The sequence below is a fragment of the Synchiropus splendidus genome, chromosome 15 (genome assembly GCF_027744825.2).
Source record: "Synchiropus splendidus isolate RoL2022-P1 chromosome 15, RoL_Sspl_1.0, whole genome shotgun sequence".
Taxonomy (NCBI): Eukaryota; Metazoa; Chordata; class Actinopteri; order Syngnathiformes; family Callionymidae; genus Synchiropus; species Synchiropus splendidus.
In genome coordinates this window covers 11,748,188-11,770,574 of record NC_071348.1, presented here as the reverse complement: position 1 = coordinate 11,770,574, position 22,387 = coordinate 11,748,188, and the positions used below count along the sequence as shown (strand labels likewise).

Sequence of the window (22,387 nt, the reverse complement as noted above, 5' to 3'; positions counted from 1 at the left end):
ATAACCGTCATGAATCGACTGAGAAGGTAAACAGAAAGCTAGCTATCATGCTAAGTGAGACGGACGGGTCAATGAGACAAAAATCGCAGGAGCTCAACTACTAAGGATAACGACATAGCTGTTGCAACTTATAAGAAATGTGACTGTTACGCACCTGTCTGAGATTGACGAGTTTTAAGCTCCAAAAAGCTGAAACGATTAGCTGCTCCTCTGCAGGCACAAGTGACACGGTCTCTTCCGGTTACACAGGAAGGCCACGTCACTTTAAGCGGACGATCATCGCAGTATTTGTTAAATGCATTTTTTTTTTATTTAAAACGTTTTTTATATTAACATTATTTCTCAATGTGTCTCAGTTGCATGTCTTTTTCTTTTCCCCCATTTTCTTTCTTTTTTTTTTTATAAAACGTCAGCTCATTGCGATTTATCATGAACGCGGAAAGTTTTATATCAACGAGTCATGAATGTATTTTTTTTTTTTTTTACATTTTGAACACAAAATTTGTATGTATCGATCCGGCGTCACGCCTCGGAATCATACGATGACGCGATGCCATGAACCATTCCGACCAGATGGGGCGGTAATGAGCCCGAGTCAGCTGTAGGAGTGGCACGACCGTCGCCTCATCATAACCCGGCGTGATCGACGGCGCGGCTAAGCTAGATGCTGTGTCGACCGGGGAGATAACGTTTGAGACTTCAACTACCCCAGGGAGAACGAATCCTTTCGCCTGAGTGAAGAGCCGAACACCGCCACCATGGCTCTTTACGAGTACGTGACTGAGGAGCAGCTTGCAGGCTTCGACAAATACAAGGTGGGTTGCCCCAGCTAGCAGGCAACTAGCCATTGGACCTTGTGTCTTTAAGCTGTCACGATGTGCTCATGTATGGGCTCCTGGTTATTTATCAGCCCATGGAACTTAAAATATACAATTTCCCGATGTAAGCGTAGTTTCACCTGAGTCCTGCGCTGCTACATGACCAGCGACTGTCCGTAATTGATGGAATTCCCGTTGAAAAAAAACCGAAACCATATGAATAGTACACAACTCTGTACGCTTTTGAAGCCTAGTACTATGGTCAGGTAATGTGTCATTGTTTCATGTGTGCTTCAGGGCAATTCAGTGACTGGCAGGCGTCAAACACTTCACCTTTCTTGAATTATAAATGAGCAAATTGTAATGTAATAATACATATACATACCGAAGGGAGTTCCAAGACATGCAAGGAATGAATTGAAACTGAAGTTTATTTGTCACTGCTGACACAACCACACCCTCTGCCCCTTTACCCTGTTCACTGGAAGACAGAAAATAGGTTGAGCCATTCTTGAAATGATGAGTTGTGAACTAGTACAGGCATTTTCTCACCCAAAATGTCATCACTTCATTTGATCCCGACGTGGGGGGGCTACATGTGGCCCTTTGCCTGCATTTTTGTGGCCCTCAGGAGGAAATGTTCCCTTTTTCATCACTCATACTGAAGTGTTTGAATTCTATCATATTATTAGTTTCCCCCACATTTTGTGTCTGTTTTTCTTCCACTACTGCTGTTAATAGTTCATTAATGAAATAATTAACTAAAGGTACTAATTAAATAGAAGAAATAAATGACTGAAGTAATTTACCTTACCAGGATAATCCAACTTTTATGATTTATACAGAGTATCTTCTCATAAAATGTGAATAAAGTGTGATATATTAAGCATACAGTGGTACCTTGGTTCTCCACCACAATCCGTTCCAGACAGCCGTTCGAGAAGCGAATTGTTCAAAATGTGAATAAATATTTCCCATTACAATGAATAGAAAAAGACATAATGCGTTCCAGGCCTTAAAATAGTCTTTTGTAGGAGTGTATGTAGAGAGTGTGCTGCAGGTGCGCTGTTCGTCTATGCGTGTGGCCGCTGCATGTGGGAGGGGTTGCCGAGTGAGTGACGTCTCTCCAGAAGTGAAGAGGTGCCCGGTGCGTGTCCAGCTCTGAATGTGCGCTTCTGTGCAGTTTGGCTGTGACAAAGTCATAAACCAAGTCACGCTCTGTCCCAGACTCGCCTCATCCCTGTCCCAGCTCCAGCCCACAACAGGACATCAAACCCTGGAGTGTGCGCTCCAGCCTCGGAGGTGTGGAGAGCGAGCACCTCCCCTGTGACTCGTTTGAAATCCGAAGCAAAAAAAAAAATCAAAATTTTTGTTCCAACTCCCATTTGTTCGAAGTCCGAGACGTTCGAAAACCGAGGTACCACTGTATAGTGTCATGAAGTAATTACACTTTTCTCTATATTCTCCTTCTTTTATGTTTAAGTGACAAAATTTACATTCAATTCATAGCTATTTTCCTTCAGTATTTTGGCTTGACTGCCCTTTACTTCTTTCACAGTCCCCCCCTGAGGAAATGTAATTGCTCACTCCTGATTAAATCCCTTTATATTAGTATATATCAACATATATGGTCTCAGTATTGCATGTATAGCTTTGTCCCTGGTTCATAGTGTGGCACAGTTCACACATCCCTCTCAGTAGACGGACCAGCATGTTCATATATGAGGCCTGACTGGACAATGCCCTTGTTGATGGAGTCACTTGTGCATCAAATGAGAGAAGTAATAGGTGTAGAATTCAAAGTATTTGTCGACTGTTCGTGTTCGTGGAACACAGTGCCATAAGTGAGAAGTGGAATAGTTGCATGTCTTAACTCCTGACCCAACTGTTGCTGACTTGTCAACTGTCCATGAATTGTGATGAGGAGATGATCTGGAAAGTGCCTCACACTGAGCTCTATTTAGAATTTATCTCTTGCTTACTGTAATGCTGTTATTGCTTGAGGAAGATTAGTTGGGCAGAGAAACAACGATTTAAAGCCAGTACTTATTTGCTGTTAATGAGCATGAGAGCATCCAAAAAGCACATGAGGGCACGCAGCGTAATGGATTTTCACCCAAGGAGATTGTTTGCGATCAGGAAAGGGCAACTGTTTCAATACATTTTTTGGGCACAAAGTAGTCAGTTTTCAGATATTCACTGTACACAATTGTTGCTGTTTGAGGGACGCTGGTGTAGCTGCGCTAGATATTTGCCGAATACTGCTTGTATCACAAAAGTAGAATAAGCAAAGTAAGAATCAGTAAGAAATTCTTTCATATAAAAATAAATATAACATGATTTATTAGACAATTGTGATAAAACAGTTAGGAAATTGCTGTTTTTTTGATGCAGAATTTATTGAATACATGTTGCTAACTAAACAGCAAGTGCTTCAATATTGGTTTATTTGACATCTTAATTTGAATTCAGTATTCTCTTGCTCAAAATCGTGTCTGAGTTCAATCGCACTATTGATTGTTTACATGACAAATAGCATGATTTGCTTAGAGTACAGCAGGGTTTACTTAATGGCAGGTTAGCCATAAAACCTGACCATTCTGACTGTGTGCTTAAAAAGAGTTCAACTGTGAATGGTCTTTAAATGCCAAGGTGCACTGGCACAACTAAACATTGTTTGCATTTCAACGGCGTATGTTGCATGATGCAACTTGCATCTTCATACGAATTATGTTGAGTTGTTTTTTTGGGGGGGGGGGGGGGGGGGGGGGGGGTTACTATGCTGCTTTGCTATCATAGTAACTCAAACAAGTTTAGGGTGGATAAAAAAGTATGCCGTTTGAGTTCAAGGTTATTACACTGTTATAATATTAATAATATCCGAGTGAGTCAAATGGTCAACACACACAGCAAATAACCATATCCTGCCTTGTTTAACCAAGTACATTACATCAATGAAGTGCATGGTATTATAGACTTCATTAACCTTATCAGGTTGCTAATGCTAACACCATCCCGCTTGTCTTTGCAGTACAGCGCCGTGGACTCCAATCCCCTGTCTGTCTATGTCATGCATCCTTTTTGGAACTTCGTAGTGAAGGTGAGACAAACCTGCACAACTTACCTCATGTACACTTGTGGCACTTGTTGTACTGATGGGTTGATGAGGTATGAGGAAATATACTACACACTCGTGATGAGTAGGTGAGGCTTCATGAAACAGTGTCCTTATTTTCAGTGGCAACTGGATGTCGCTCTTGGTTTAGAAATGATGTGAGGTTTCATTGAATTAGTTGTTCAAGTCCAAACATTTTACAGCAGGCGATGCCATCTGGTGGCCTCTGAGAATAAGGACACTGTTTCATGAAACCTCACCCACCATCCATGAAACCTACATGAGTATACAGTACGTATATTTCCTGCTTTAGTCATCCATATTAAGCTGGTTGTGTTGACCTTGCTCTGAAATACCTGAATTAAAATGTTTTAACCTTAACTTTTTTTCTTGTCCAGTTTAAATACTTGGATTGTTACAACACCTCTCATTGTATTTATTTATTTATTTTGAATTATAGTCAGTCCTTTTCCCCCATAATTCACAGCATTGTACTCTTATTGCAGTGATTGTCGGGCTACTATGTAAATGAGTATTGCATTAAAGGGAGGGTTGTAGAAAACCCCACAGACAAATAGTGAAGTCACTCAAATATCTTCTTTGCCGTGACTTATGTATTAGTATCTAAAGATCATAATGGGATGTTCATCTTATGTTGCATATTTTTGGTAGCATTTTTAATTGAAATAATGTTTTTATTTTTTCGTCTTTGTGTGTCTCCCAACAGTTCCTGCCCACATGGCTGGCTCCAAATCTTATTACATTCACAGGCTTTATGTTTCTGGTGTTAAACTTTCTCATGTTGACCTTCTACGATTTCGACTTCACTGCCTCAGGTATGTTCATCCATAAATTATTTGTGTGGCTGTCGCATCAAGGCTTTTACTGAACAAACTGTAGGATGCTATTTTTGCACGTTTTATTGTGAAAGGCAAAGTCCATTACTCGCTGCACCATGACAGAGGTAATTACTAACCAACCACATGCCCAACACTATGCTGAACTCTTCTTTTAGAATGTTGCTCATCTGAGATATGTTTTGAGTTTGTGCTTGCTACTTATTTTTTAACAGTTCAGAACATTTACGTTTTGAGACTCCGGCCTTCAGATGTGTGTGTCGGTCTGTTGCTGCATGTCACTGTTGTTTGTGTTCGCAGCTGCAGGACATGAACATGTGCCTAGTTGGGTCTGGGTTGCTGCAGGGATCTTCAACTTTTTGGCCTATACACTTGGTGAGTTCAATGAGTCTCAGTCTCCCGGGGTTGTTTTCTGTTCTTGCGGCCACCATTTTCTTTTTTTTTTCTTTTTTTTTCCAACGTTGCATTCAGCGTCTCAGCAAGCATATATTATCAACTTCAATAAACCAAACAATGATGTCAATGTTCTTTACATGTAATGCTTTTATGAAGTGGCACTTTTCGGTATTACAGCCTCCCTTTGTTTTCACCTAGGGCTGCAACTGACAATTTATTTTTATAGTCACCAACTATCTTCACGACTTGTATGGATTGAGGAACACAGCAATATGTGTAATATGGCTGTAAATAAAATATGAATATAAATGTATTGTCTATTGTTAAGTATGTGTTTTTGAACTTCAGGTTTGAATTTCATTGACTCAAAATGTGGTGCCGAAGTCCTGTGATGGTCCTATAGTTTCGATGTTTTAGATAACTATGGTCATGTGACCTCAGCCATCTCTCTGATGATGTCATTACTAGAAGACCTATGACCCCGCCCACAACTAATTTAATAGTCAAATGTGTCGCAGCCCTATTTTCCACCCTCAGTCATGAAACTGCATGAGAATTATGTTTCAATTTCGTCCTCTTCCTCATTGTTTTTGTGGTTATTTTCATTGTCAGATCAACCTATAATTTGCTTGAATACTTTCAGATGGGGTCGATGGGAAGCAGGCTCGCCGCACCAACTCCTCCACACCACTTGGGGAGCTGTTCGACCACGGTCTCGACAGCTGGGCGTGCATCTTTTTCGTGGCCACCGTCTATTCAATATTCGGGCGAGGAGCAAGCGGCGTGGGAGTGGTCACGCTCTACTACATCTTGTGGGTGGTGCTGTTCTCCTTCATCCTCTCCCACTGGGAGAAATACAACACGGGAATCTTGTTTCTGCCCTGGGGATACGACATCAGCCAAGTGGTAAGTGTTTGCAAGTCCAGAGAGCTGGGCAGGTGATGGCTTTTGTTTCCCCTCCAGACCATCTCTCTGGTGTACCTGGTCACTGCTGTGGTCGGAGTGGAAACCTGGTACAAGCCAATCTTCTTTCACTTCCTCTACAGAGACCTGTTCACCTTCATGATCATCGGTGAGTGTTTACTAGTGACGGGTAGCTGAGGTATCATGAAACAGTACTGCAATGTTGGTGAAACACGGTCGTAATCTTCCGCGGCCACTAGATGGCGCTCTTGGTTTAGAAATTATGTGGGGTTTCATTTGTTCAAGTCCAAACCTTTTACAGCAGACAGTGCCATCTTGTGGCCTCTGAAAATCAGGACACTGTTTCATGAAGCCTCATGGACCCATCACTAGTTTTGGCCAGTATTTCAGGTCAGGTCTGCAATGCATTTAAATCCATACTTGAATGTTTGTCCCCAGCTTGTTCGTTTGCTGTGACATTACCCATGAGCCTCTACAACGTCCTCAAGTAAGTTGACATGTCAAAGATCCAGCGTGACGGCAGCGGTTGTCCTCACGGCCGCCTCCCCTCCCTCCACAGGGCGTATCGCAACAACACTCTGAAGCACGGCAGTTTGTACGAAGCCTTCCTGCCCTTCCTCTCTCCCGTCCTCCTGTTTGTCTTGTCCACGGCGTGGGTGACCCTCTCTCCGTCCGACATCCTGGAGCAGCAGCCCAGAATGTTCTACCTCATGGTGGGGACCGCCTTCGCCAACGTCACGGTGAGTGTCCTCCTCCATCGTCGTGCTGGTCTAGACGGAGGTGTGTAACTGGGTGTTCTGCTGCCAGTGCAAGCTGATCGTGTGCCAGATGAGCAACACACGCTGCCAGCCGCTGAGCTGGCTGCTGCTGCCCATGACGGGGGTGGTGATCTTGGCAGTGACGGGGTTGGCGGAGAACGAGCTGCTGCTGCTCAACCTGTGGTCCAGCGCCGTCATGCTGGCGCACGTTCACTACGGCGTCTCCGTGGTAAGAACGCACAGCGACCGCGTCCTCCACCGACCGCCTGGCGTCTCACCCACACATATGTCGACAGGTGCAGCAACTCAGCCACCACTTCAACATCTTCGCCTTCTCACTGAAGAAGCCCAGCAGCGATTGACAGGAGGAGGAGCGAGTCGGCCTGAAGGCGGCAGAGGTGTAGACACTCTTTCCTCTGCCAACCAACACTTCATCCTCATCGCCACGGAAACCACGCCCCCTCCCCTCCACCAGTGAGGACGCCGCACCCGGAACAGACTGTGGCCCTTCACTGCTCCCTAACATTGACCCAGTTACGCAGGCGCCTCTGCTTTCTGAGAGGCGGGGCCGAGCGCTCCGATTGGCTCGTCCGTCAGCCAATGAGGTGCAATTGTTTCCTACGGAAATGTGCTTCATTCATGAGCTAGTCGCACTCGAATGCTTTAGTCTTCTGCTTCCACGCAGATGTAACATTTGACATTACAAAACTCAGCCACTGATACACACACACACACACACACACACACACACACACACACACACACACACACACACACACACACACACACACACACACAGGTGCACTCACATTATGAATGTATAATCTGCCTTTTGGGAAATGCCATTTCATTTTTATTCTAGCAGGAATGCCTCAAGTAGTTAGTCAAAACTTGAATTTTGGCCTCATCTGTGCAGAGATTTTTACCGATAATTGTGTCTGTTTAGAGGTACGGGGGTTTTATGTTCAAACTAAAGTGAGCGTGTCATGAATGCACTGTCAAAGCAAAGGACATTCTTGTGTGGTGATCTGAAAAGTATGGCCAGGACTACTACTTTTTTTTCTTTTTTTTTTTTTTCCTTAAGTAACAGCAATGGCCTTCTAACTTTCCTCCGAGGTGTTGCGTCTTCAGGCTGATTCGTTTGGGACTTATCTTCTGTTGCCATGGCGACGTGCGGCGCTGCCGCGCTGCTTGAATGAAGAGTGAGTCCAAAAGCCAGAAATGGAGCGGACCCACTCTGAGGGAACAAGCGGTCGGGCAGAACGCAAATGTCGCCGGCGCCCGTCGACTCCCGTCGTCGGACTTCTTTTACGCTATTGTTTAACTGTTGTGAGCAGCTCCGGCTTCTCGTATTTATCGCCCATATCTGACAGCCATCTTGTTTGTGCAGATCAATGTCACGATCGGTGTGTGTGTGTGTGTGGGGGGGAGGAAGTTTGAGATGAAGGCTTGAGATCAGAGCAATGTCTTGCTTCTGCTCCAACTGTTCACCTCCAGGTTCTCATCTGTTATTAGATAAAAACCACTGACACTGGTGGAGCTCAGATTCCGTTCTCTTCCCATGAAACCGGCAACAATGTCCTGATATTATTTGTGAAGGCGTTGAAGTTTCTGTGATATTTCAGTGTGAGCACTGTCCCGTGTCTTTGTGTGGAAGTATACTTGTGCATTTGTGGACGTTTGTAAATACAGTTATCATTTCCGTTTTGTCTTGTTTTTAAGTCAAAAGTCTTTTTTTTTTTTTTTTCCGGACTGGTTGAGCAGGGAACAAATGTAGCCTGTGGTGCTCTGCTTGCTGTTTCTGGGGTCTGTCCATAATCGATTTTTATCCATTATTGAAGGTTTTTTTTCATAGTTTTATTTTCTCAAGGACCTGTATGTTGAAATACCTCCAAATGAAGAGAAGGATCTGATGGATTTTGTAAAACAGTAAAGGAAAATCATCTGTGAAGGACTGTCTGACCTTATTTTTGTTTGGTTTTTTAACCCGGGAGCGATGAACTAAGCAGTTCAGTTTGAGTATATCGTTGTGTGACGCTGCTCTGACTTGCACTGTCATGTGTGACGATATTTATCATGTCGATCTTGGCGAGTTGAAGAGCAGACGATCCAGAAAATAAAGAATTTTTAACCATAAATGGGCTGCATCTGTGGGAAATTCATCTCTCTATACAGCCAGCATTTGTTTTATCGAAAAAAAAACGTGCGGAAAGTAAAGGTCTGCAGTTCAACGACCGAATACTATACTAGTACAATGATACACGTCCCGTTTCGCTGATTTAAAGTACGAGAGAAATGCAACTTAGCTCTGTGTTTATCATGATCACCAGCAGAGGGAGCTGTAGGCTCACGTCTTAAACTGAACCGCGTGAGTGGCGGAGTATGAAAGACGATACCATGGAAATGATTGGCGCAAAAAATAAATGAAGTATAAAAATTAATTAGTAGGAAAGTTGGAATGTTTTGTTGAATTAACGAAGAAAGATCCCAGCGTAATTAAAGAAAATAACACAATAAGAAGAAAACAAGAATTGAATATATATACTGTATATATATATATATATATATATATATATATATATATATATATATATATATATATATATATATAATCATGTTTTTGAAACTTCAAGAAGTAGATTTTATTTCTTAAGTTATATAATATCCCTTTCAAATTTGGAAAAATAAAAATGTAAAAAGAAGTATTTAAATATTCAGAGAAATATTGACATATCTGATTTTGTTCTTCATTGGAAGTAACATTAATAATTCTGTCAATAAAAATAAAAGTAAATTATATATAGATATGTGGAAAAAGCATCTTCCTTAAATGAATTTACACGATCAGAGAATTAAAAAGTGTGATTGTTAAGCGTGAAACAGTGTTGACAAAAGGAAAATAACAGTAACTTCCATAAGAAGGCAGTGAACAAGTCTGACAAAACGGTGAATCTGTAGTTATTTCAATTGAGTTATTGTAGAACATTTTTCATGCAAGGACAGGCAATTGACAAGTGAAAAAGTGTCAGCAGAAAGTATGAAAGTGGTTGTGAAATAAAGTGTGAAAAGCAGCTGAGCAGATCCCAGTATGACAGCAGTCATGTAGAAATGTTAATGTTCTTCTGTGTGGCTTCAGTCTCTGAATCTTGAGCGAATGAACTGGTGTGGATCTTCAGCTGACAGTTAATCAGAGGTGGCATCAATAAAACAGAATTGGGCTCATGTTTCTGGACATTTTGTGTGGCACTTAGCCCCATGACTCGCACACTGGCTGCCAGTTAGCCACTGGACAGCAGCGCCCCCGCAAAGAGAGGCTCAATAATAGATGAGCATCATTAGAAACAGGACACGCCGGGACAAAGCTCCGCCAGACACAAACACACATCGTGACGGACGTCGGGATTATTCTCAGCGACACCCAAAACTATTGAAGTGCTAACAGAGAAACACCATCCATTCCATCCCACGTGCTCCGTACCTGTGACCCCTCCGGCCCCTGTGTGACCGCATGGATCTGTTTACTTTTTACCCAATGGTTTTCCACTGTGCCATGACATAACACTCAAACATCAAACCAGAGAATAACCTCTAATCTGCCATGGATTAGATGCAAAGCAAAGTGAATTGAACCAAGGTTAATATAGAGTGAAGGGTCTGGACGGGAGTCTTCCTTCACGCCTCTCACAGAACTCAACCTCGGTCACAGGTGAGGTCACCGACCCCTGCAGAGCTTTGGACTCTTAACTAGCTCAGGGAGAAATAAATTTAAACACAGAAAATTGAAATAATATATATATATATTTTTTTTTTATTGCATGTTTTAACAAAGTTGTAACCCTTTAACTACCAGAGTAGACACTTATTTTGCCTTTTCTTTTGATGGGTTTTATGTTGTCATATATATATATTTTTATTGGTACTGTTTTTATTTATTTATCTCTGAATCAGAGAAGTGTTGGTCAAAGACTTAGAATGGTATATGTATGTGAATGGCGGGAAAATAACAAAAATATTTGACCCAAATCTGTAGGAAATTTGGAGAACATCCTCTTCTTCTTTGGCAATTGTACAACAAATAATAATTCAGATTAATATTCTCCATTTGTTATATAATTCTTTATTTCACTCCAAATATACGAGGCTCACTCAGAAATCCTTGTGTTGCGAGAGGAAAAGATGGAGTTTAATGTATGTTACTTGGCACAATATGTAAAAAAAATGCATTCTGCTGAGGGGCGTCTCAACATGGCCACAAACTGTGAGCCCAACTGTGCACATATGACGGCAGCGGATGCGCATGATAGTCTTATTTTCCTCCTCATTTCTTGTCAACTAAGTTATACATTTTCGCGTTGACCCAAAACCTATATAACTGCCCACCAGCACGGTTAGCCAATACCAACATTATGACTGATAAAACACTGTTGTTGGCATAAATATTTGCCGAATCTGGATAAATATTCATGAAAAAAGGTCACTTTATTTCCACTACTAGTCTCCTCTTTAGCACCTCTAACAGCTCAGTCGACGCCAAAGCAGTGGCGGTATGCATTTTCTTGTCCTCACCATTGGCTGGCAGCATATGTTACATTAATATTTTTTGCCCCCATCAGGTTACTTTCGGAGGAAGACAAAGTCCATGAGCAACACATGCATTATTCACTGCTTTTCCATTGTGTTTGTTTTGATATCCTCATAACTTTTAATGTCTCTCATACGCATGGAACTCACTTCTTTGCTCGGCTAGCTTTTATGCGGACGGTTAGCTTTAGCTGAGGGTTGTATCCACCTGAGTGGCTACAATCTGACCCCATATTGAACATGACAAACACACCCACAAGCAGTGTCCTGTAGCAGCACGAATTATTTAGCAGCAACCAGATTCCATCCACACAGCACACGCTAATATCAACGGTATAAAACTAGTGACGCAGAAATGAAACAGAGAAGCGGAATAAGACGGACGGAAGGTCAGGAGCTCGGTCGGGAGCGTTGAAGGAGCTTGTTAAAAATGTGAACATGGCAGCTTGAAGATTGAAATCCTGACAGTGATTCTTGTTTTTATTTAATGTTCAATTTTCTCGAATAAATTTTATAAAAACAATTTCAAACATATAGTTTGTATGTAACGGAATTTACACTGTGAAGTGTTGATAGTTTTATTATATATTATACTAATACTGAAACACTTCAAGAGAATGCAACATTGCAAATTTAAGTTCTGTTCATCGTTTCAAATACACATATGCATACACATATTTATATATATATATATATATATATATATAAAAAGGTGGAGGATTTTAAGTGCTTAAGCTCAACTGTCCAGGGTGATGGAGAGTGTGAGGAAGAGGTGAAGGAGCAGGTGCAGGCAGGATGGAATAATTGGAGATGAGTGTCAGGTGTGATGTGTGACAAAAGAGTGTCGGCAAGGATGGAAGGGAAAGTGTCCAAAAGGGTGGTGAGGCCAGCAATGTTGTATGGTTTGGAAACAGTGGCACTGAGGAAAAGACAGGAGGCAGAGCTGGAGGTAGCAGAGATGAAGATGCTGAGCTTCTCTCTGGGAGTGAGCAGGATGGATAGGATCAGGAAGCAGTAGATCAGAGGGACAGCACAGGTGCTCAGGTGTTTAGGAGACAAAGTCAGAGAGGCTAGATGGAGATGGTTTGGACATGTACAGAGGAGAGAGAGAGACAGTACAGATAGGAAGATGTTGAGGTTGGAACTGCCAGGCAGAAGGTGGAGAGGAAGGAGGTGAAGGAGGACATGAGGTTTGTAGGTTTGAGAGAAGAGGAAGCAGAGGACAGGGTGAGATGGAGGAAGATGATCCGCCCCTGAAGGGAGAAGCCGCAAGAAAAAGAAGACGTCCCATTTATGAATGAATCATTTGCGTCTTTAATAGTGTTCACATTAATTCAGTCAATACTGCAAATACTTGAACATGTAAAAATGTTTTTGGCACGTACAACTGTCACCATAGAGACACATTTGGTGAGTGAGGACCAGCTATATTACGACCACAGGGAAGAGATGACTCTTCTGAGAGGATCAAGATCATTTTCTCCTCCCAGCCTGGATGACGCTGCAACTGTCTCTTGATCCAGAGGAGTCTCTCCCGGATGACCGTGTGAGATTTGGCAAAACAAAACTCTGTGCTTGTGCTGGTCAGTAGTCCATACCATGAATCTTCCGATCAGCCTTTCCCTGCAACGCGGCGGGGAGCAGCGGTAGGTTCAGGTCCGACACTCGAGGCTGAAGAGAAGACTGAAGCTGGATGGAGTTCCTCTTTATTGCTCCTCCTGCTGCAACCAAGTCCTTCCTCTTTCCTCGCTCCTGCCTCAGGCTCTTCATGATCAAAGTGTGCTGTCTCTGCGAGGAGAAGGTGGGGGGCTTGGCGCCGTTCACCAGGAGGCCGGGCGGGCCGGGGCGACCCAGCCCCACCCAGGTCACCTTCCTGCCACGCCCAACGTTTCGCAGGCGTGGAAGCGGCGCTGAAGGCGGACTCATCTCCATTAGGTGGTGTCTGTCGGGGGGCCGAGCCGCCTCCAGGATCATCCGGGGAGAGAGGTTACTCCTGTCTGAAGAGTAGAAGGTCTGCAGCTTCTCCAGGCGCTCGCTGATGCCCAGCTGACGGGACTGACTCTCCTGGTTGTCTGTGAAGCAGTCGGGCCCGGCGTCGCCGTCAGACTGCGTGGTCCTGAGCAGGTGCGTGTGTCGGGAGGGTCGAGCGGAGCTGTTCTCCCGGATCGGCTCGGCCGGGACTTGGCACGGAGCTGAGTCGCACAGTTGTGACACGGAGGTTTTGGGAGGGGAGAGACGGACGTGATCCGGATCCCCGAACACTGAAGGAAAGAGAAGGCATTAGCACTGTGAGATGGGGCGCAGCTCTGAGGGGTTCAATCGGCTCTGACCGTCGGGAAACACAGGGTCTTTGGCGAGCTCCTCGACTTCAAACAGAGGAGCGGGTGAAGGTGAGCGGAGGAGAGGGGGGAGAGCGGGCGAGGGGGAGTGCTGCAGCTGAGGTAACAGAGGGGAAGGCGGCCGGTTCTCAAGGTCCTCCACAGGCTCCTTCTTCTGCTCACTCCTCCGGCTGCCCGAGTGATCCCTCGCTCTCTGGCCCCTCCCTCGAGCCGGTCTCTTCGCGCTCATCGGCTCATTCTGCAAGTAGCAGAGAAAACATGGCAAACCCCTCTAATGCATCCGTGTAAAAGTTCGCTGAACCTGGTGCCGATGCCTCGTCTCAGTGGGATTGACTTTTTCCTTCCACGTGTTTTTACTCGGCAGACTCCAGTCACTGCTCTCCTGCTTCTGACCAGGACACAGCAGAAGGGTTTCAGCAGCATAGAAGCCAGAGTGAAGTCAAGTGCTTTCACACTGGCATCACCAACAAGTAAAGAACTGTATGAGCTCAATTACTTTTACTCTTATATTGACCACATATGGGGGGCGCCATCTTGGCTTGTCTTGGGAGGTGCTGACAAAACAGGCAAGCATGTGACCGGAGGCTCTCAGCTCATATAAATATTCTATTTATGTATAGTTTTGTTGCTTTTATTTTAAAATGTAATCTTAAATTCTTGAATTTTGTCCCCATATTTCAATTAGACGTTTTTGCTGCCATTTTAAATATTCCATTTTGACTCGAGGAATACATGCACCTGCAAAATTTGACATTTTTAAAGAAATAATAAAGACTATTTAATGTCTTATAAATTCAGGAAATAATTCCATTATCGAAAATATTTTGTATTTTAAATATATATATTTCTAGCATAGAGATATAGTTCCCAATGAACCCTTAAAATAAATAAAAATAAATAAAATAAAAAAAGATACTTTTAAAAATGAACTGCCAAAATGCCAGGAAACCTATCGAAAATCTCTCTGACTTCCATGTGGCGACTCACTTTCGTGGGCTTGACTGCTTTTTGGCTGCACTTGATCTTAGCCAGCAGCAGGTGATACGCAGCCATGATAGCGGAGGGTCTGTTGCTGGTCAGCGTCTGCACGACTTCAGAGAGCGAGTAGCTCATGGTTTCCGTCATGTACGAGAGCACAGAAGGATTGAGCTCCTCCGGGCACAACCTGTGAAAACAAGTGGAACTGAAGCAAACTAACTGAACATTTTCTCAAAGCGTGTCACCAACTCAGGGGGGGGCACACGACCTCACCTGTTTTTATGGGAGACGGTGTGCAGCGGTCGTCTGGTGTAGCCCTCGTTGATCCACTTCTGCTCCATCACGGCTCGCACGCTGGGCCTCTTCTCCGGGTCGGGCTCCAGCAGCGACAACACAAACGTGGCAGCGCCTTTCATTTCAGGATAAAAAAAAAACAACAACAAAAAACTCATGTTCCGTCATGTGTGAACTGATCAAGGGTAGAGGTGGTTGACAGGACTCCACCAACAAAGTGCAGAGGCTGGAGTAACCCAGTGTCATGTGGCCTCGCTGAAATCGGATCACAAAACTAATTCAACCTGATTCGTACAGCTGTCCTGCAACGGCCAAGCAGACGTTGACTTCAGATGGTGGTTTCTGATAAACTCAGCGGTGTCAGATCGAAACTCGAGTCTCACTTGTCTGTAGCGACACAGAGCCGGGGGCCAACAGGAGCAACCTAAAGACTAGGTTGTCGTGTTCATACTGAATAAATCATTCCTAAATTATTAATATCTATGTGCCCTCTGTACCAAATAATGGTTATTTTTTTATTTATTTACTTTTAAATATGGATCATTTTAAAGATAAATATGCCCCCACTCTTTTAAAACAAGATGCACGTTGCGTTTTTAATATTTTAAATAAATCTCGTACCATTTTTTAAGATCCATATGATCTGGTTTCTTGAAGAGATGCTGCTCTCATTCATTTTTACTATGTTCAGGGCATTACATGCATCTTCACAACTGTTTTTTTGTTGTCTATAGATTATTCTATTTTAATAAAAAAAAAGTGAACATATTTAACATATACAATGCAAAATTGAAAAAATCTATTCAATAAAAAATGTTACACATATAAAATTATTTTCCCTCTATTCATACTTGTCTCAACTGCAATATTTTATTATCAAGACAGTGACAACAAAGAGTTAGCGAACCGATGAATCTATCTGGTGGAATATAAAAATAAAAAAAAATTTAAAAACTGTTATTGTTCCCATTTTAACTTCAGTTTTACCTGTCATGTCTTGTAAATATAATAAATGCAGATGCTCATAATCCAGATTACACTGAAGTCTCTTATCCTTCAGAATATTGCAGTATTATTCAGAATATAACAGATCGTGATGTTAAGTGTAGTGGACCTCAAATGAACCCCTTTCAACAGGTACATATGGAATTGATCCGATTTTTGGGGGATCAGACACTGGACGTTTTAGATTGAGTAAATGTTTCAGCTGGTTCTCCGCACAGTAACAAGAGCCCTGTTTGTTTGGAGTCACATCGCACCTCTGTAACGTGGCATTGAGTCACTGGAGGAAGGGGGATTTGACGTCTGGATTCCTCACTGCAGAGGCAGAAACTACCTTTACTGACGTCGCTGGGGAAGCTGCTGATCTCTCCGTTGACCATCTTCTGATGCAGCTGCTTGATGTTGAACGGCTCCACGGTGAAAGGCAGAGTTCCGGTCAACATGGCGAACATACTCACACCTCTGAGGAAGGAACACGGAACAAATAAAGAGTCAGGAAGGATAGATAAGATGCAGGAGGGCAGATCGATAGATCGTCTCTTACATGGACCAGACGTCAACTTTGGGGCCGTACTTCTTGTGGGCGAGCAGCTCAGGAGCAGCGTAGGCTGGACTTCCACACTGGGTGGTGAGAAGCTCCAGAGACAAAGAGTCGGGCTTTAGCGTGTTGCTGAGTCCGAAATCTGTCAAGTGGCACCCCGTGTTTTATCAGAGTGAAATCAAATCTCCCTTCGTCACTGAGCTGCAGGCACATACCTACAATCTTGATGTTGTTTTGCTCGTCCAGTAGGAAGTTTTCGATCTTTAAATCTCTGTAGAAGGAAAAACAAGAGTCGTTTTGGAGCCCTTTATTTCGGGTGCTATGTGACTGTGGGGATTACCACAGCCCTCGCTGGGTAACTTTGGAAAGCCAGATGAGAAGGGGTCAGAACAGACCAAAAAAAGGTTAGAGGTTATAAATCTTAAAAGGGACACTTTTAAGAGGAAAGTCTCCAATGTTAATCTTCAGCAGCACAAGGATTTTCTTCTGATCACCTGGAAAAGTTGCCCGAGTGCAACGCCCCACGCTCACCACCATCACTCTGTCGCCTCCAAAACTAGCAAGCTAAATGAAAATCTGTGGTTAGAACTGAGAGATCCCCTATAAACTCCGTCCTGGGAATCAGCCATGCTCCTTTCATCTGCCTTCATTCAAACAACAGATCCAAAGTTCAAAGGACGACGAGAGCGGGGACTTTTTCGTCGCAGAGAAAATGGATGCGGTGAAGAATGCGTGTGGCAGGAGGTGCGTTCAAGTGCAAATTTTCCATTCATTCTCACTTGAATCACGGGGGTGTGGGTCTGCGGCGAGAGTGTGCGAGCGCGAGGTGCTGTTGAAGGCTTGAGAGCAACGTCGTTGAGGGACTTCATTAGAGAGGAAGTCCATGATGTTGTGATGATGTGTGAATCATGGCGCCGGCGCAGGATGATGAGATCATTGCCTGGTAATCACATTCCCACCTTCAGAGGAGCCAAAGTCTTAAACTGAAGCCCAGTGCTGCGCATATTTTGTGTGGCTGCAGTGTGACTCTGTGTATGCGAGATGAGGATTCGGTCAACGGCACTAGAATAAAACCTTTGACTTTTACACTATAACCATCCAGATTTTGTCGTTCTTCCTCGTCTTTTAAAGACCTGAACCAGCAGCGGCGTTGATCAGACGGTATAAGATAAGAAATATTATTTTCAAAGACTCATAATTTACGACTTTTCTCGGTCTAAAATGCTCCTGTTGTACGTGCTGTGAAAGTGCCGACGGTATGGGTTTAGTGCATTTCTCCATGAACCTCAACTTCCACCGGAAAATTCACATAAACTACTAGCATACCTCGCAGTTTCGCTTTACGATAAGAATCTGACAGACTTTCGAGGCTGGAGACGATATTTTTGAAACTGGATCCCCAAGTGAATGTATTTGAAAACATTGGCTCACCGTCTTTACAGCGCTCTTAGTTGATTTGTGTGTTTGTTATAGGTTATGTTAATGTGCTAGCAGCGCCATGCTGTCTTTCTTTGCTGGAAACTGCGTCATTTTTACTGAAAACGTCTAAGGTAGAGGAAAAGACGTGACTCCACATGGAGATAAGCTTAAAAAGTGAGCCATGTTTCTGTTTAGAAACATCCCTAGTGTCACTTTCAAAGACAAATGTTGGAAAAAAATCTCCATCACGCCATTCATTTCACTTCAGTCATCGAATCACATGACCAATTTTGCAAGCCTCTGGGAGGGAAAATAATGATTTCCAAAATGAACTGTGCCGGGAGCACTGTGTCCCTAAAACACGCCTTGAAGAATTGAAACAAATTCCTTCCCATGAACCATCAAGAAGAAGAGGAGGAGGAGGAATTGAAGCGTCGACTAACATGGCATTCTAGAGTCTAGGTCTGACTATACACATGTTTTTGAGGTGATGATATCAAACCAAGTATGAAAAAAAATGTTTAGCAATTTTGGAGACAAGACGCAGAAATTTTAGCAAAAAACGCTGCCATATTTTAGACCTTTTCAGTGAGCCAGAAGGGGAGTAAACAGCAACAAAACAACAGCACATTTAAGGAAAGGAGCACGAGTTTGAATCAAAATATCCTATTGCTTCATATAGATGGGAGTTTTCAGAGTGCCTTGTCAGTACCTGTGTACGATGCCGTGTTTGTGCAGATGATCGACGGCTGAGAGGATCTGCCTGCTGTAGCGCCGCACCTCCTTTTCCTCCAGCTTCTTCTTCTCACAGATGCGGTCCATCAGGTCTCCTCCAGAACAGAGCTCCATGGCCATGTAGTAGCTGTTCTCCGTCTCCAGAGTCTGACACAATCCACAGGAGTCAATCGTGGGCTCGTAAAGTTGGATATTAAATATCTAAAGTGACCTCAAGCAGGACGACCACGTGAGGGTGTCGGATCATCTGGTGGATTCGGGGCTCTCTCTTCATGTTCTTCAGCACATACGTGTCCTGGCGGGCTTTTTTCTTGTCGATCACCTTAATGGCCACCTGAACATGCAACATATTTGATGATGTGCTGTATGGCAGGTGTGTAATATTGAAACATGAAGGCATGACTAATACATATTGGAAGAAAGTAAGGAAGTCCTCCATATTTTGGGGGTTAACAGAGACACTGAAAAGTGATAGCTTTTGCTCATTTTATAGTCGGTTTAAACATAATGTTACATGTGTTAGTGGCCATCCTTTTGTTTCACCTACTGCGTGAGTGAACTTGCTATGAACCCTTATTCAAGTGATACATTTAGTCCTTTAAATAGCTCAAATGAATATTGACACTCTTCCACAGCAGCTCCCACGCATCAGCAGAGGTGAGAACACCCCGGAGATGAGTTTGGCCATCACCGTGGTAACCAGGTCGTGTACACACGCCGGGGTCAGAGCCTCAGTGACCGATGAAGGGACGGTGTCAAGCATGCACACACAATCACACACACTCGCTGAGGCTTATGAGACTGAATAGAAAATACATGACAATAGATACAAGCTCAGTGAACAGGTCCACACCAACCTTTTCTCCGGTACCAATGTGTAATCCCTCCATCACCTTTGCGAACGACCCCTTGTTGATCATTTTGCCCACCAGGTAGGGTCCCACTCTTTTGGTGTGGGGAAAACTTCTCAGCAGCTCCTTGGGAACCTTAAGAGCCGGGAAAAGCCGGCGATCCTTCACCACAGGTGTCTCCCACTGGGATACTTCCAGCTCTCCATCGCCCTCTTCTTCAGCCACCATGCCCTCCGGCTTGGGCTTTAGTCCAGCAGCTGGCATCTCGGACTGGACCCCATGTGGCTCCCGCTCTCTCACTCAAAGTTCAGACTCAAGAACTCACTTGAGACAGCTATGAAAATAAAAGATCCATCTTCCCCCCGACTTTATTCCTTCGGTCTCCTCTGTTGTTAGCGTCTTCTTTTCAAGGTGTCTCCTGCTCCAACACTGCTTCTCCCACTGTCTCTCTCTGTTGGTTGGTGGATCATTAACCGCTGTGTTCTCAGGTCAGTTCCAGCGATGCGAAGGACATTCTACACCGTAATCACCCCCCGCCCCTCCCTCCCCGACCAACACACACTAAGGTGCACCCATTTACTTTGAGTTACACAGTAACGATCCATCCAGTCTTCTTGGTTTACTTCTGTGGCTCTTGTTCCAACACACTTACCTACTGCCCAGATGAGTCTGAGACCAGACTTTTCACAAGGAAATGAAACGCACCAGTCACCTTGACAATATGCAAATGAGTTACTATTAAACACAGTGGAGCTTACGCTCATTCCAAAGGTGAGTTAAATATCATTATGAAGACTTGCATCACCAAACAAACGTCGTGGATTGAGGTGTGGAACCATTGGTTGCCAATACATGTTCTGCTGTGCGTGTATCATGCAGACCGTATCAGACAGGAGTCGCCTTGGACTGGGCCACTGCCAAGACACAGAACTTCCAAAAACACAATTTAGAAGCAGTTATCCTCCGTACATTTTTAAATATATATTGACTTAGACTAGACTTTATTGATCTCTTTGGAATGACTCCCGCCATTAAATTCACATTTCCAGCAGTCAGGAAGAGCATCACACAGAGAATAAAATAAATAATAATAATAATAACAATAAAAGTAAAAATAAATAATTAAAATTAAACTAGATTAAAATAGGATATATATATATATATATATATATATATATATATATATATATATATATATATATATATATATATATATATATATATATATATATATATATTTTTTTTTTTTTTTTTTTTTTTTTTTTTTTTTTTTTTTTTGAAAACTAGTAAAAAAGAGTGTTAAGTGCAGTTTGGAAACTTAACATTTGACATGTTTCTAATGTGGGTACAATAGTTTGTTGCTCTAATGGTCACGGAGACTCAGCAGTCGATTATCGAGCAATCGATTATACTATAATAGTCATTGCAGCACAAGTTACCATGGAATGCATGAGTTTCCTCCACCAGCCACACCACAAAGGATTTGAGGGATTTGTTCAAGCACATCTACTCAGACCTTTAAGTGGACTGGCTCAGTACCATGAGACGGTTCATGCTACTCAACCATAGCACGCGGTAAGTAGCTCCGGCAGCTCATCTGCCGACACTGCTGAGCTCCAATATGAAACATGGTGACGGCCAGCGTTGAACTAGAACTGCCTCTGAGCACGTCAGGGTCAGGTTGCAAGTTTGTCGCCGGTCAATTCTTCCCCACTCAGCTGATGACAAGGGGGATAGGGCCGCATATCCGCCGTGTAACTTAACCCCATGCACGCACAAGAATAACCCCTGCAGATCATTCATTCTGATTTAAGGTGAAATGTGAGAAAAGAAAAGGTTAGAGGGGTGAAACTGGACCAGGAGACCAGGCAGGGGGTTCTGATCTCACACGTACAGGCGGCAAATCGTAAAATATCTGGACTCTTTGACAATAAATAAAGTCATAATGGGGCAGTGAGGAAGAGGGTCTCCGGTTCTCGCTGGCGCTTGTACGGTCTTCACTTACTTAGGCTTCTGTCTCCACAGTCCAAAACACTAACAAGACAATCCAAAATTGAGTGTGTGTTTTTGTTTTTTGGCAATGTATATCATTGGTGGCCAACCAGTCAGAGGCTAAGAGCCACATTGTTTTACTGTGTTGCTGAAAAGAGCCACATCCGATAAATACAAAAGGCTGTAAGGCTCACCTGAACAGCTAGTCAAGTGACTTAGTGGCAGTATAGTGGTTAAAACACATCCCTGTGTGTCACAAGGTTGCTGGTTCGAATCCGGCGTATGTCTCTTGTGCACGTATTTTTCAAATTCATACATTTTACTTGATCCACCTCGAAAAATCAAGTGGTGTACACAGAAATGTGTGTGTCATTTATTTGACTTGTATATTTTTTACGTGGCTCATGGGTGGGTGCTTGGAGCACGTGTTGTTTCAAAGTTAAAGACAAGTCAAAGTTTTCGATTTTGACATTTCGCCAGAATACCTCTTACTTTTTCGTCTCATTTCCTGTTTAAAAGATCATCTCAACAGCAACTTGACAAAAATCGCAGCCAGTTCGGCGGCTCATTTGGTGACCAGCCCGCATGAAACTGGGGAAAGAGCCGCTGGTTGGTCAGGTCTGATGTACATGCTCCAATTGGTAAGTGACCATTTTATGTGGGACTTCACATGATGTTAAAGCAGGGGGAATTGGATGGTAAGTGGGTGAGGTACCTCTGCAACAGAGGACAAAAACAGTGACAAGTATGCTTGACCGAGCCTCCAAGAACTAAATGGCAGACTGAT

The 22,387-nt window shown here is 43.4% G+C and overlaps 2 protein-coding genes across 5 annotated transcripts in view; one reads left to right on the top strand and one right to left on the bottom strand.

Moving 5' to 3' along the window:
* Positions 1 to 617: 617 nt before the first annotated feature.
* selenoi (selenoprotein I) lies at positions 618 to 8,989 on the top strand. The gene is made up of 10 exons (XM_053887796.1): positions 618 to 815; positions 3,850 to 3,918; positions 4,661 to 4,769; positions 5,091 to 5,165; positions 5,830 to 6,092; positions 6,150 to 6,258; positions 6,549 to 6,597; positions 6,670 to 6,850; positions 6,918 to 7,097; positions 7,165 to 8,989. The coding sequence occupies exons 1-10, from the start codon at positions 759 to 761 to the stop codon at positions 7,270 to 7,272; spliced, it is 1,200 nt and encodes a 399-aa protein (XP_053743771.1). The 5' UTR covers positions 618 to 758; the 3' UTR covers positions 7,273 to 8,989.
* Positions 8,990 to 12,836: 3,847 nt separating this feature from the next.
* The window catches only part of LOC128746842 (hormonally up-regulated neu tumor-associated kinase homolog A), a 32,253-nt gene continuing 22,702 nt past the window's right edge, over positions 12,837 to 22,387 (bottom strand). For 3 of the 4 annotated variants that reach the window (XM_053844204.1, XM_053844202.1, XM_053844205.1), the window contains exons 3-12: positions 18,969 to 19,091; positions 18,735 to 18,904; positions 16,819 to 16,874; positions 16,607 to 16,745; positions 16,397 to 16,524; positions 15,040 to 15,175; positions 14,776 to 14,953; positions 14,090 to 14,176; positions 13,780 to 14,026; positions 12,837 to 13,710 (exon numbers count right to left, since the gene is read on the bottom strand). In XM_053844204.1, coding sequence (XP_053700179.1) covers positions 13,034 to 13,710; positions 13,780 to 14,026; positions 14,090 to 14,176; positions 14,776 to 14,953; positions 15,040 to 15,175; positions 16,397 to 16,524; positions 16,607 to 16,745; positions 16,819 to 16,874; positions 18,735 to 18,904; positions 18,969 to 19,091 — 1,941 coding nt within the window. In that variant the 3' untranslated portion in view covers positions 12,837 to 13,033. Of the gene's footprint in view, positions 13,711 to 13,779; positions 14,027 to 14,089; positions 14,177 to 14,775; positions 14,954 to 15,039; positions 15,176 to 16,396; positions 16,525 to 16,606; positions 16,746 to 16,818; positions 16,875 to 18,734; positions 18,905 to 18,968; positions 19,092 to 19,614; positions 20,092 to 22,387 lie in introns of those variants that run through there. The other variant, XM_053844201.1, reaches the window with a different exon arrangement.